At 37.4% G+C, this 15449-nt stretch overlaps 1 protein-coding gene across 1 annotated transcript; it reads left to right on the top strand.

Moving 5' to 3' along the window:
* Positions 1-5727: 5727 nt before the first annotated feature.
* Positions 5728-13068, top strand: wfs1b (Wolfram syndrome 1b (wolframin)). Its single transcript, XM_016450496.1, has 8 exons — positions 5728-5904; positions 7011-7253; positions 8062-8138; positions 8209-8353; positions 8472-8645; positions 9265-9342; positions 9454-9611; positions 10523-13068. The coding sequence occupies exons 2-8, from the start codon at positions 7019-7021 to the stop codon at positions 12353-12355; spliced, it is 2700 nt and encodes an 899-aa protein (XP_016305982.1). The 5' UTR covers positions 5728-5904; positions 7011-7018; the 3' UTR covers positions 12356-13068.
* Positions 13069-15449: the final 2381 nt, after the last annotated feature.

Genomic DNA, 15449 nt, shown 5'->3' with positions numbered 1-15449 from the left:
ATCATATTAATTGAGAGACTACATGCATGCACTTAGAACTAATCATTTAAATCAATAAAAATGGTCTAATTTGTGAAAGAAATGTCACCAGTCACATCACCTACTGTATGATGTACAGTATATTTTTCTTCATACATGATTAAAGTTGTTGTAGGAAAAAAACATTAATGTGAAAGCTATGGGTTTAATATATGTGGACGCCACTCTCCTTCTCATTCTCAGAATGTGAAACTCATAACAAGCTCATTATCTTAAACCTGCTCTAAGCTGTATTACTCAGCGAAACTTGTAAAGTCTGTGTGTGTGTGTGTGTGTGTGTGTGTGTGTGTGTGTGTGTGTGTGTGTGTGTGTGTGTGTGTGTGTGTGTGTGTGTGTGTGTGTGTGTGTGTGTGTGTGTGTGTGTGTGTGTGTGTGTGTGTGTGTGTGTGTGTGTGTGTGTGTGTGTGTGTGTGTGTGTGTGTGTGTGTGTGTGTGTGTGTGTGTGTGTGTGTGTGTGTGTGTGTGTGTGTGTGTGTGTGTGTGTGTGTGTGAAACTTCTGTTCAGTTAAACCCTACTACAAAGTCCAACTCGATTGTGGCAAAGACTACATCTCTTTTTATGTCCCTGCTGTTGAACCTGAACACAGTAATGCCTGGCCATGAATGTTAGACTGAAAACTACAGAAAACCCATGTTTTAGAAAAGGGAAATATGATCTGATCATCATGCCATCTCAGATTCCTTTATTTTCTCTTCTTCGTTTTTAACGATTGGTGGGAGTCTCAGATTCATGCACCATGTCCTCACACTTCACTGGCTGATATGACACTTGAAAGAGAGTAAAGAAAGAGTTCTAAGAAATATATATGACCCTGGTGGTAAGTAAATGTGTCTTAGCTGTAGATCATAAGGAAAAGCAATCCTATCCTGCTTTAGGAGAAGAGCTGCTCTGGCTTGTCTGTTCAGTAATGCAGCCAGCTCTGTCACCATGGTTACAGCACACATTCCTCATCAGCCGAAGATCATGCACTGCACACACTCACATACTAAACACTATTACAAACAGCCCTCAGTTTAACATGCTTAACTCATATTCTTGGTTGTTGCGCTAAAATCAGATCAAATTAAACAGTAAAGTATGGATTCTGATCTTTTGCTTTCTAGTTATATAATGCATGGTGGAGTAATAATTCCATGCAGTTTTATGTATTTACAATTATAAACATGTTAGGCAAGGACCATTGTGACGGCATGGTCAGCAAATTTAACATTTTGCCTACATATAAGTTTATTACAAAAAAATTAAAATACAATACAAAAAAGTGTAAAGTGAAACTTTTATTTGTGTTACATTTGTGTTTTGATCATTTTACTATTTAGTTCTTTTTAACATGTAAAATAGTCATAGAAAATTATGTTTTCTGTGTTTATTCCTGTGTTGTTTTAATTCCATCTTCTTATGGTGATCTCAGGGTTATATGTATGAGAACAGTATGTAAATTTATGAAATGATGCTGCTTGTTTTTTCTATTTACTATAGCTGTCAATCCACTGATGCCATCTGTTTTGTATGTTCTTATGCAATGGCTTTTGCACCTGGTGGTAAGTTTGTTCAATTCAAATCAAGCAAATAAAACAACATATATCTGAACAGAATGGAATGCAAGACTTAATCCAATTTATTTTTTTCTTTCTGATATTTATGCATTTAATGGAACAAAATATTTTCCATTCAAAATATTCAATTTCCTATTTCATGTATTCAGGTTGAAGTTATATTGAAGCTCTGTTCCTTTAAAAACCTATTACACTTAATTGCATTGCCTTTTCAGGTCATTATGTTTAAATCAGTTTTATAGTCATTTGGGTAGAACAAATATAAAATACAAAAAAGAGAGCTCTTAATGATCACTAATATGATTCACGGAAAGAAGGCAAAATGTATATAAAAACAGAGAAAAATATTTTATTAATATCTGTAAGTAACTTAAGAAATGGGTGCACACTTGATTCAATTCAATAAATGTGTAATATTTTAGTCCATAATATGTCCTTCATAACTTATACTAAAGTATACTGCTCTGACCCCTCTTTGCATTGAGTGTACATGTTTGTGACAAATTGTCACATCTAAGAATGAGATCCGTAAATTCCCTGGACTTTAATAGGGAGTGTTGCTCAACTTGTCTACAAAATCCCCCACAGGTCCTCAAGAATGTTAAGCTTACAGAAGGTTTTTCACATTGGGAAAATTTATATAATCATTGTCATGTTGAAGGAAAAAAAGCTCAACAGGCACTTCTCACTGTACTCTTCCCAAGTCCACTGTTTTTAAATCTCTGTGTTATGTTTCCTATATTTTCAAATATTTGGTAGCTCTCTCCCAAGCTTGTAAAGTGTGTGTGTGTGTGTGTGTGTGTGTGTGTGTGTGTGTGTGTGTGTGTGTGTGAAACTTCTGTTCAGTTAAACCCTACTACAAAGTCCAACTCGATTGTGGCAAAGACTACATCTCTTTTTATGTCCCTGCTGTTGAACCTGAACACAGTAATGCCTGGCCATGAATGTTAGACTGAAAACTACAGAAAACCCATGTTTTAGAAAAGGGAAATATGATCTGATCATCATGCCATCTCAGATTCCTTTATTTTCTCTTCTTCGTTTTTAACGATTGGTGGGAGTCTCAGATTCATGCACCATGTCCTCACACTTCACTGGCTGATATGACACTTGAAAGAGAGTAAAGAAAGAGTTCTAAGAAATATATATGACCCTGGTGGTAAGTAAATGTGTCTTAGCTGTAGATCATAAGGAAAAGCAATCCTATCCTGCTTTAGGAGAAGAGCTGCTCTGGCTTGTCTGTTCAGTAATGCAGCCAGCTCTGTCACCATGGTTACAGCACACATTCCTCATCAGCCGAAGATCATGCACTGCACACACTCACATACTAAACACTATTACAAACAGCCCTCAGTTTAACATGCTTAACTCATATTCTTGGTTGTTGCGCTAAAATCAGATCAAATTAAACAGTAAAGTATGGATTCTGATCTTTTGCTTTCTAGTTATATAATGCATGGTGGAGTAATAATTCCATGCAGTTTTATGTATTTACAATTATAAACATGTTAGGCAAGGACCATTGTGACGGCATGGTCAGCAAATTTAACATTTTGCCTACATATAAGTTTATTACAAAAAAATTAAAATACAATACAAAAAAGTGTAAAGTGAAACTTTTATTTGTGTTACATTTGTGTTTTGATCATTTTACTATTTAGTTCTTTTTAACATGTAAAATAGTCATAGAAAATTATGTTTTCTGTGTTTATTCCTGTGTTGTTTTAATTCCATCTTCTTATGGTGATCTCAGGGTTATATGTATGAGAACAGTATGTAAATTTATGAAATGATGCTGCTTGTTTTTTCTATTTACTATAGCTGTCAATCCACTGATGCCATCTGTTTTGTATGTTCTTATGCAATGGCTTTTGCACCTGGTGGTAAGTTTGTTCAATTCAAATCAAGCAAATAAAACAACATATATCTGAACAGAATGGAATGCAAGACTCAATCCAATTTATTTTTTTCTTTCTGATATTTATGCATTTAATGGAACAAAATATTTTCCATTCAAAATATTCAATTTCCTATTTCATGTATTCAGGTTGAAGTTATATTGAAGCTCTGTTCCTTTAAAAACCTATTACACTTAATTGCATTGCCTTTTCAGGTCATTATGTTTAAATCAGTTTTATAGTCATTTGGGTAGAACAAATATAAAATACAAAAAAGAGAGCTCTTAATGATCACTAATATGATTCACGGAAAGAAGGCAAAATGTATATAAAAACAGAGAAAAATATTTTATTAATATCTGTAAGTAACTTAAGAAATGGGTGCACACTTGATTCAATTCAATAAATGTGTAATATTTTAGTCCATAATATGTCCTTCATAACTTATACTAAAGTATACTGCTCTGACCCCTCTTTGCATTGAGTGTACATGTTTGTGACAAATTGTCACATCTAAGAATGAGATCCGTAAATTCCCTGGACTTTAATAGGGAGTGTTGCTCAACTTGTCTACAAAATCCCCCACAGGTCCTCAAGAATGTTAAGCTTACAGAAGGTTTTTCACATTGGGAAAATTTGGACTTTAATAGGGAGTGTTGCTCAACTTGTCTACAAAATCCCCCACAGGTCCTCAAGAATGTTAAGCTTGGGTGAAACACTTCTCCACTTACAGAAGGTTTTTCACATTGGGAAAATGTATATAATCATTGTCATGTTGAAGGAAAAAAAGCTCAACAGGCACTTCTCACTGTACTCTTCCCAAGTCCACTGTTTTTAAATCTCTGTGTTATGTTTCCTATATTTTCAAATATTTGGTAGCTCTCTCCCAAGTGGTTTCACTGTTGTCAGCATTACGCCTGAGAATGATTCCATGGGCTATGTAACACTTTTGATTCTCAAGAAAATGGCAAAGAATAACATACTTACCTGTTGATCAAAATTGCCTTTAACTTGCACTGGAAAATTTTTATTTATATTTCATAACTTTAAGGAGGGTGTACTCACTTTTGCAACACACATTTTTTTTCACTTAAATCTTATTTTCCTGAGTAAATTTGACATGCTTCTTTTTGTTAATGATCAAGCAAACTTGCCTGGAACATTATATCTGACAGGACCCTAGTAAGTCTTATAAGTAAAAAGTAATTGCTGAATTTTTTAAGCTTCAGAAGGCGTGTATTAATTTTTGCTGAGTCTTATAAATAGGCTTGCTTTCCCATACCTGCCTCAAGCTTATTTATATCTCGGTAATCTCATAATATTTTAAAAATTATGAATTGATTATTTTGCTGTATTTGGATATAACAAGTATCTTCTTGTTCTAGTCCAGAAACTTAACTGATTGAGGTCCTGGTTGGATGTTAAGGGTTTTGATCCCTATGGTCATCTATAAACGTGACGTGCCAGGACCAGCTGGGACCGTAACTTGGTTTTATCAAGAAGGATATTCATCCAGTCATCTGCTACTGGCTAAATGGCAGCACTACATTCATGTTTTCTTCCTTTTCCCATTTAATGACGATGTGATGTTCCTTGATCAATACACACCATGTTCTTTATCAAGGCCAGAGAGACCAATCGCAATGTTGTCCACAACACTGGAAGTGAAAAGATGACATTTATCCAGACAGACTGTTATAACATTCATAGTATCATGATGAGTTGAAGTTTTAATTGTATGTATGAATGAATGAATGAATGAGGCATTTATGTAGTGCTGTAGTACACCCAAAGCACTTTACAATGATATAGGGGGATCTCTCCTCAACCACCACCAGAATTGGCTAGGAAGTTGAACTAAATTTTGGAATGAATGACATGGTTTGCATTCATTCTACTTCTTTAGACTTTCTCATTAAAGAAAGAAAATATTCTGCATCCTATTTCCTATCTATCTCATTTCAAATTCACGAATGCTTAATTTATCACAAATCCTGATTGGTAACAAAAAATATTTATATTTGCTTAGCATTATTACATTACTAGATCAGTTTTAATTTTCATGTGGTTTTGGGTCTTACAATTAGGCAAAAATCAAGGACATTTATTGAATTGAATTGAATTGAATTGAATTGAATTTTATTTTAGGTCTTTTATTTTGAAAATCCAGGGAGGCAGCAACAGGAACTTGAATAGGACAATGTCATTGTCAACATTCTGCTCCAGTCAGTCAGTGGGGGATGGTTTATTTAGTGAGCAGCATCTGGACGCTGGACGGGCCTCTGCTCTGTCCGCTGTGTGCTCATCACTTACTTTAGTTACACTGTGTCTGGTGTCAGAATAGACTAACGTAACCAGGGTTGTGCTGACAGCTCTGTCATACTTATAATGGAGTGATAGAGGAGCTAAGGTAAGAAAAAATAAGCGACAGAAATGCAGTCGGTGATTGAAGACTCGCTGTGTAGTTTCATTTATGAAGAGCATTCGCAGACATACAGAAAATCAACAGTTTAAGCGTTTGGAAGTGAACGGAGGTATTTCTGTTTGCTCCTCCGTGCTTGTTGATTATTTTTGTTTGAGTGTAACTTTACTTTCTGTTGTGCCAGTCAGTAGTGAAGGTGACACGGCTCAGCAATGACAGAATGACAGCTCAGCCTTTTCGCAAGCAGTGTACAAAATACACTGTTTACAAAACATTTACCAAAACAACAAAGGCTTTCATTGTATAGTTTCCATGAAATTCAGTAGTAGTTATTTCAACTACTGTAAAATCATAATAAATTCATGTGGGATCTCTCCAAGAATCTTTCAGAATTCCTTTGTTGTTTTTTATGATGACAGTACTCGCTAAGTTTCGTAGTAGTCATAATAGTAACAGTATGGTATTGTAGTGGCATCAATAGTTACCATAGCATACTTTTAAATTAACGTGTGAATTTGCTTTTTATGTCATAAAACCTCCTTCTGGGTCTTAAAATATAGTCACTTAAAATACTAATAAATACTAATTAGAAATAACAATAAAATGCAACTTAATGTAATTTAAGTTTTATGGTATATTTTAAGTATATTTTTAATTATACACTGAACAAACTTATAAACGCAACACTTTTGTTTTTGCCCCCATGGATTATCTCGGCAAAGAAGAAGTGCTCACTAACACAGATTTAGACAGATTTGTGAACAATATTTGAGAGAAATAGGCCTTTTGTGTACATAGAAAAAGTCTTAGATCTTTGAGTTCAGCTCATGAAAAATGGGGGTAAAAACAAAAGTGTTGCGTTTATAATTTTGTTCAGTGTATATTATTTTATGTTATGTTGTGTTGTGTGATATTTCCTCCTGTCTATTATGGCAGCTGGAAAGGAGAAGTATGACTTTAGGATTTTAGAAAAAAAACAAAAGAAAGATAAAAAAAAAAGAAACCGATGCAGTTAATAACATACAGTAATGAAAAGATAACTCTCCATTATTTTAAAAAGCACTTATCACAAATTTTGTGTCTTTTTGTTTTAGGCTTAGAAATGGATGCCTCTCTTCTTGAATCTCCACTGCCATCCCCAGCATCACCTGTCCCCACAGCTTTCTCTGCATCTGGGCACACCATTCATCCAGTGTCCTCTTCTTCAATGCCTAGTCCCTCCCCTTCAACAATGACTTCACCCCCACATCACGCTTCACAGACAGGTCGATCCCAGCTGAATGCAGCCAGCAATTCCCACACTGCCTTTCCAGGACAATCATCTTTTCCTCTACAGGGTACAGATTCATTCTATGTTGGATAGCTCAAATGTCACATACTCCTGTGCTGGTATTCCCCAAGTTCCTGTGTCATTAATCATTGACTCATGAGTTCAGATCTAATGTTACACATTCACCAGTGTTGCTATTATTAACAAAAAATATAAAAAATAGTTTTCAGTAAGTGAAATAAAGCTGAAATGAAAAAATAAATGATAAAGATTAGACATTTAAAAACGTACAATTAAAAATGTCACCACAACTACTCAAATTACTAAAACTGATACAAAAACAAATGAATGCTAAATTTAAATATTTAAAAAATATTTTTTAATTACTAAAACTTAAATTCAAATGAAAACAAATTTTTAAGCTAATTTAAAATATTTATAAAAACTACAATATATAAAAATAATACTACAATAATGCTGACATGCACAAAACTAGTCATAAATAGTACAATACAACATCCAATTGCCATTTGAAGAGCACTGATATGTTGTCAGTTGTCTTAATGTTTTTCTTCTTTATGTTTTCTGCTTTTAACTACCAAGAAAGTGTAGTACACTCAGCTGCATTTAACACATCCGTTGATATGCAATGACTACCTTGCCTGAACACACTGATCTGCTTTGCAAACATTTGCAAATAAGTTGGTGTAGGTAGTCAGTCAAAAAGGTCTGATTTGAAAAACAAATGTGTGTAAAAATCTGCTGTGTGAACATCTTTAGTATAAACTGGACTGGTTTGCCACTATACATATTTGTTGTGACAGCATAATATGAATATGTGGCTATTTGTATGTGTGCTTCTTTTCATTTTCTAGGGGAAATCCCAGAGGAACTGAGCATAGATGATCTTAAACAGAGGGCAAAGAATGGAGACACCAAAGCACAGATGGAGGTCTGAATGCAACAAACACACAACACATCTTTATAGTAATTAGAAAAACTTACACTGTGTTTTTGGACAGATTGGCAGATATTACCTGAGATTAGCAGAGCAAGAAGATGAGGAAGTGAATTCTGTTACTGCCGTTACATGGCTGCTCCAGGCGGCCAAAAATGGACGGAAAGATGCAGTGAAACTGCTACAGCGCTGCCTGCATGAAAGAAGGGGTAAAGCAGATACTTATTATGATATCTAGATTATAAAGATATGACATCCCTTTGCCTGTATTGAATTTATAATGGATTTGTGTGTGTGTGTGTGTGTGTGTGTGTGTGTGTGTGCCAGGCATCACAGCTGAGAATAGAGAGGAGGTGTGTTCCCTGGCATGTGAATCTCGTTTTCAGCGCAGTGTAAGGAAAGCAGCTCTGTTAATGTACTGGAAACTCAATCCAGAGAGGAAGAAAAACATCACTGCCGCTGAACTTCTGGAAAATGTGAGCCAGCTCAACACTGAGACAGGTGAAACATCAGCAATCTGTTGTTGTGATCAACCAGTTTGGACAATGTTTTGTCATTACCGTTGTGTTGTCCCCAACCTGTATGCTGTTAGAATTTATAACTTAATAAAAAAGTCGCTGGGGTATATTTGTAGCAATAGCCAAAAATACACTGTATGGGTCAAAATTATTGATTTTTCTTTTATGCCAAAAATCATGAGGATATTAAGTAAAGATCATGTTCCATGAAGATATTTTGTAAATTATCTACTGTAAATATATCAAAACTTAATTTTTGATTAGTAATATGCATTGCTAAGAACTTCATTTGGACAGCTTTAAAGGCGATTTTCTCAATATTTTGATTTTTTTGCACCCTCAGATTCCAGATTTTCAGATAGTTGTATCTCTGCCAAATATTGTCCTATCATAACAAAACATACATCAATGGAAAGCGTATTTATTCGTCTTTCAGATTATGTATAAATCTCAATTTCGAAAAATTTACCCTTATGACTGGTTCTGTGGTCCAGGGCCACAAATGAAGAATCTTCATGCAGTTATTTTCCATAAATCAACAGTGTTGCCTGTAAATATCTCCAGAACATTTAACATGCTCGTGTGTCCTCCTCCTCCTCTAGATGGTGCTCCCAGCAGCCCTCTCTCAACCCCATCACAGAAACAAAGAAAAGTTTTGGAGAGTTTGTTCTCAAGAGATGGTGTTTGCATTGTGTTATCTTTCCTTTAGAGTGTATTATTTTTTAGACTTTTATTGCATATGTGGTAATATGCATATAATATTCCTAATTTGTGTGTCTGTTCTCTGGCAGGGGTTGATTATGTTGGTGTAGAAAAGTTTGTTGAGAATACTAAACAATACGCTGAGGGTATTTCCCCAACTCCTGCCATGGAAGGGGTCGTGGGTGATGATGATGACGATGATGAAGGGCCAGTAAAAAACCCAGATGAACTACCTTTGCATCAGAAGGTGTTATTACATTTCTGCTTAAATCTATGTATGTGAAAACTTGGCGAGCTGACTCATTGTGTATTGCCTATATGGCCAGCTGTCCACACAAATGGTATCCTAACCAAAGTGGAATCTCCTAAGTAATTGATGTTAGATGCTTTTCACAGACAATAGGCAATGATTACACACAGGATGTTGGCTAATGTGCCGATACATGAAACACCTATTTATTGGATGAAATGATGCATCTTTAGTTTGGTAGAAAACACTGCTTATACAGTTATTAGCAATGCATGTTATTCTGTGTCTGTGACACAATCGGACATTTAGCATGTTCAACATCACCAGTGTTAGAGCATTTCCCTATAAATAATGGTTCACTAACAAAACAGTGATCAAATATTAAAGTACAACACAAAAAATAAATTTTAATAAAGAGTATTATCTGTATTTTTTGTTGTTAAACAAAAACGTTGTTACCTAAAAGTAGGCCACATGTACATGATATTTGGAATTCTCCATTTTGGAGACTTAATGTAGCAATCGAATCAAATTGTTAATTTTAATGGGACAGTTCATCCAAAAATTAAAAATTGTCTTTCCAAATCCATCTGAATCGAGTGGTTTAATACGAGTCTTCTGTCACTCGCTTAATAAGATAAACAGATATAATTTAGGCTTTTGATTCACATACAAATGATAGATTGGATGACTGATCAACACGCAGACATAGAGCACATGAAGTACATCCACAGAAGCTAAAAAATGCTTGCTTGATGCACGAAATGATGACAACAAATTTCTTAATATTTCTGAGAGTTGACATCACTATTATTTAGTCAAGCAGCTCGCTATGTTTTGAGACACAGCCAATGTTATAGTGTACTAAAAATTATTTTTGGCTAAAATAATTTTCTTCACACCCACAGGTGTTGAAATTTCCTCTTCATGCAGTGATGGAGGTGAAAGAAGTGTTGATTGACTGGGCGTCACGTGCTGGCATGCAGTGGATTAGCGCCCTCATACCTACTCATCACATCAATGCCCTCATCTTCTTCTTTATCATCTCCAACCTAACCCTGGATTTCTTTGTCCTTGTCATTCCCCTCATTATATTCTACCTCTCCTTCGTGTCAATGGTAATCTGCACGCTCCGAGTCTTCCAGAACAGCAAGGCATGGGAGAACTTTCGAGCGCTGACGGCCATGTTGTCTCATTTTGAGCCGGGGATCGACCTTGAGCAGGCCGAGTCCAACTTCACATGGAACCACCTTGAGCCATATCTCTACTTCCTCCTTTCTGCGCTTTTCCTCATCCTTTCATTTCCTGTGGCAGACAAGTCCTGGTTGCCATGTTCAGAACTGGCTACGGTTGCAGTCTTTTTCACTGTAAGCAGCTACTTAAGCCTGCGACCAACAGCGCAGCAGCATGCCAAATGTGCCCTGCTCTCCCAGGTTGCCTCCACCATTTCTGCATTCATGAATCAGTTGCTGGGGGGCTGGGTGGGTCGTATAGTTGGTGGCGCTTGGTTTAGCATGCACCTTGGTGATCAGTTGGTACTGCATGTGGGTGTGCCTTGTGTTCTGTATCTCTACCTCCTCTACCTGTGTTCGCGTATGGCCACAGCAGGTGGTGCACGTGGCACCTACTGTGTGCTGCTGCCCTACCTGGTGTGCTTCATCTGGTGTGAACTGTCCGTCACGCTGTTGCAAGAGTCCACTGCATTGGGGCTTATGCGCACAGCTGCGGGCTACCTCCTTTTCTTCTTTGCTTTGCCAGTGTTATCACTGGCTTTAGCAGTCGTAATGCTGGTGCAGCTAGTGCAGTGGTTCCTCGCACTGGAACTGACCAAAATGGTTGTAACGGTATGCGTTTGCGTGCTGCCTGTCCTGCTGCGGTGGTGGACACGTTTTAGTGTGTCACCCTTGGCAGTGCTGTGCTCTTTGCGGCATAGCAGTGTGGTCAAGTTGATCCTTGTGTGGATTTCAGCTCTGGTGCTCTTCAGCTGGTTCTACGTGTACCGTTCGGAGGGGATGAAGGTATACAACTCCACCCTGACTTGGCTGGAGTACAGCGACCTGTGCGGTCCTCGTGCCTGGAAGGAGCGTAACATGGCACATGCCCAGATCCTCTGCAGCCACTTGGAGGGACACCGGGTAACGTGGGAGGGCCGGTTTAAGTATGTTCGCGTCACTGAGATTGAGAACGGCGTGCAAGCTGTCATCAACCTTCTGCCCGTCTTTATAGCAGACTGGGTTCGATGTCTATACGGTGAGGAGTATCCTGCTTGTGAAGAGACCCAGACAGGACCCGCTGAACCACTCTGTCAGCTCAAGGCCCTTGCAAAGCACAAGTGCCATGTCAAACGTTTCGACTACTACAAGTTTGAAGTAACTATGGGGATGCCGCAGAAGGGGCGCAATGGGGCACAAGATTTTGATGATGCGACCAAAGACATTGTGCTGCGGGCTAGTAACGAATTTCGCCGCGTCCTTCTGGCACTCGGCTCAGGTAGCGTGGTGGAGTTCAGCACGGTACTTGAGGGTAGACTGGGCAGCAAATGGCCAGTGTTTGAGCTCAAAGCCTTGCGCTGCAAGACATGTGCCTCACCGCTTGTACCAATACAACGACAGGTCAAGATCGAGCAGGACTGGAGGGTTAACGCCAGAAATGCCTTTGCATTCGCCTTCAATTTCCTGTTCCACCCTCTGCTCTCAGCTGAGGTGGACGGTACTGTAGCTACTACAGATGTATCTGTGTGAAGCTAGTTTTTGACCATTGGCATACACTGTAGTATTAGACTGAATTTCGAAGTGCAAGGAGACTATTGATATTTGATAAAGTGCTTTTAATAAAAGCGCTATTAAAACGCCAGAGGCGCTGTCATCTTGTTTTGTCTGTTCCAAGTATGAAAGTGAATGGCTTTCTGTAGCACCTACAGCAGAGGTGCCCATTTCTGTTCCTGGAGGGCCACGATCCTGCAGAGTTTAGCTCCAGGCTGCTCCAACACAACTGCCTTGAAGTTTCTTATAATCCTGAAGACCTTCATTAGCTGGTTCAATGTGTTTAATTAGAGTTGAAGCATGAAAGTGGTCCTCCAGAAGCAGACTTGGACACCCCAGCGCTACAGAAACCAAATAAAATACCACTACAATCCCTGAACTATTTAATCCCCCTTTAACTATTTAATCAAATGTTTGGGAATAGGAATATGCATATCATGGGGAAATTGAAAGCCATGCCTAAATTTCCAAAAACCAGTGCATCTGGACTCACTAAATTTTCTACAGTGAGAGGTTACTGTTCATTCACTAGCTTTCCCATGTTTTACTGATTATAGGGCTTTTGAATGTCTGATATTATATTTAATTTAGTTAATGTATTGGAAGATAATTCATTACTATTTGGGTGTGTGCATGTGTGTGCCTGTATTTTATTGTTATTATGCCTTAGATTGGTTCAAAAGTATCTTTTGAAGATTTAGGTAACTTACATTTTAGGGCATATAGAACAAATTTGAAAATGATTAATGATTTTTCTGTGAAAATACTGTATAGTACTATAGAAGTTTTTCTTAGACATGCCTAAAGATCTTTTTATTTTCTATAAGTTTGGGATTGTTATTGTCATAACATGATCATATATATATATATATATATATATTAAGATCTATTTGAGATTTTAGTAGACATTTCAAACCTTAAACATTGCTGAAAAGATATTTGATTGTTTGTGGCTGCATTGAAGGTACAATCTGACCAGTACAATATTAAAAACACTGTATGTAGTGACTGAATTTGTCCTGTGTGAAAAATCAGCCCTTTTATACATTTTATTTGCAGTACTATAAATATGTGAATGTGCCACCACTGCATTATATAACAGTCAATACTTAAGTGTCACTCACATTTATCATTCCTATATAACCAAAGAGAAGCCACCCACACATGTTCGCATATCGACTGTGTTATCTCCATTTACTGAAATACACTGTCTGTGTTTTCCTTTCTGTCCTGCTATGATTTCAGTGAATATTCCACCTTATCTTACAGACTTGTGGGTGGGCATGTTTGACTTGGGCCAGTAAACAACAACACTTGGCAACCACTTAACAGTTAAAACACTGAATATCATAGCAACTGCATAACAAGCTGTTATCATGTCAGCAAACTTTGGATGTACAAACACATTCTTCAGAGAATGTAAAAATCTAGCTTTATGCATTATGCAGAGTAAAGAGAAGTGCAATAAGGCAGCAGAGTTTTCAGATATTTATGAACAGTACAACCATTAGATGGCAGAATAATTATATCTACTGAAACTCGAATGCACTGGTGAAAGCCACCTCCAAAATCGGTTACCTCTGCTTGAAAAGGGAATTATGAAGGACTCAACCATGCACCCTTTCAGACAGTGATTGTATACAGGAGTGTTTAGAAAGTGTATTTTCATCTAGTAAATGTCAGGTATAAAATTTAACAAGTATGGCAGAGATTCGAGATTCACTATGCTGGTTGAAATAATTTATTATTATTATTTCTGCACAAGAAAATAAGGGTGGTGCTTTCCTATAAAGAGTAAACGAAAGCAAAAATTATTTAAGTAATCCATTTTAGTTTTAATATTTTCTGTAAAAACTGGGTGTAGGACATATCTGTACATGTATGTTTTATGTGTATGTTTTTGCTATTACCGTATTGTTCCAAATATAAAACTGTGATGTTAATTATACACCTGCAACAATAGGTGGCGACAAATACGTGTAAAGCGAGTATGCCCCCAGGACTAAAGTGACCCACTACAGGGGTGTCAAACTCAGTTCCTGGAGGGCCACAGTCCTGCCAAAGAACGGTCCTGCACAGTTTAGATTCCCTAAACCCTAATTAAACACACCTGATCCAGCTAATCATGTCATTTAGGGTTATTTGAAAAGTACATGGTATGTGTGTTGAAGCAAGGTTGGAACTAAACTCTGCAGGGCTGTGGCCCTCCAGGAACTGAGTTTGACATCTGTGCACTACTGCTTATTGCGCTACTGTGTTATGCCATCTAACTGATGGGTTGAGAACCAAAAGTTGGTCACAAGACCGTTTTAAAGGGGTTGCGGAGTATGCAATTAAAGAATAACAAGAAACATTCTATGATTTTCTGATGTGAGACTTTAATTTTGAAAGACATTAAAGCTCGAAAAGCTCTTATCTTTGGTCAGATAAGCTGTAGTCTCGCGTAGCCAGACCTTCAGACTGATGGCAGAAGGGCTGGGAACCTTGGCCACTTTGAATGGCCATATGACTGACAGGCAAAGCAACCAATCATGTTTCGTTTTGAGCCGTATCACGTTTAGGGATGTGGAAATGTCCCCACAATAACAGACCAGTGTGTAAAACTCTTGGACATATTTTAAAGATTCTATGCCACGAACTTAAATATTTCACATACTTTTGAAAATCCAGCATTTAGTTGATCCTGATAAGCCCTCATCGTCACAGTTGTAAACACGACGGCTTTCTTCTTCCATGAGAGGGTTTGGCATAACGGCATCTTTGTTTCCTGGTGGAACATTAAAGTACGCGTCACACACATCTCCCGGAAATCCTGTATAATTTAACCAATCCGATGACGACTTTTGAAACCCCTGAAGTGGTACCAATTTTTTGTGCGATCAGACTTTCAGCCAACGGTTATATATAAGATGTTGTCAGGCTATATGTCAGTGTCATTATTCTAATGTTATTTTCGGAAACTTACGAAATAAAGTCTCATCTCAGAAAAATGTTATTTACTGTCCTGTCAGCCGTTGTACTGGGCTCGTTGCACGGCGCACGCTGTATATCACTTTATTATAAATAAGGCTCA

The sequence above is a fragment of the Sinocyclocheilus anshuiensis genome, unplaced genomic scaffold (genome assembly GCF_001515605.1).
Source record: "Sinocyclocheilus anshuiensis isolate Anshui unplaced genomic scaffold, SAMN03320099.WGS_v1.1 scaffold2039, whole genome shotgun sequence".
In the NCBI taxonomy this organism is placed as follows: Eukaryota; Metazoa; Chordata; class Actinopteri; order Cypriniformes; family Cyprinidae; genus Sinocyclocheilus; species Sinocyclocheilus anshuiensis.
The sequence above is the reverse complement of the archived record's forward strand: the minus strand, read 5'-3'. Positions and strand labels throughout refer to the sequence as shown.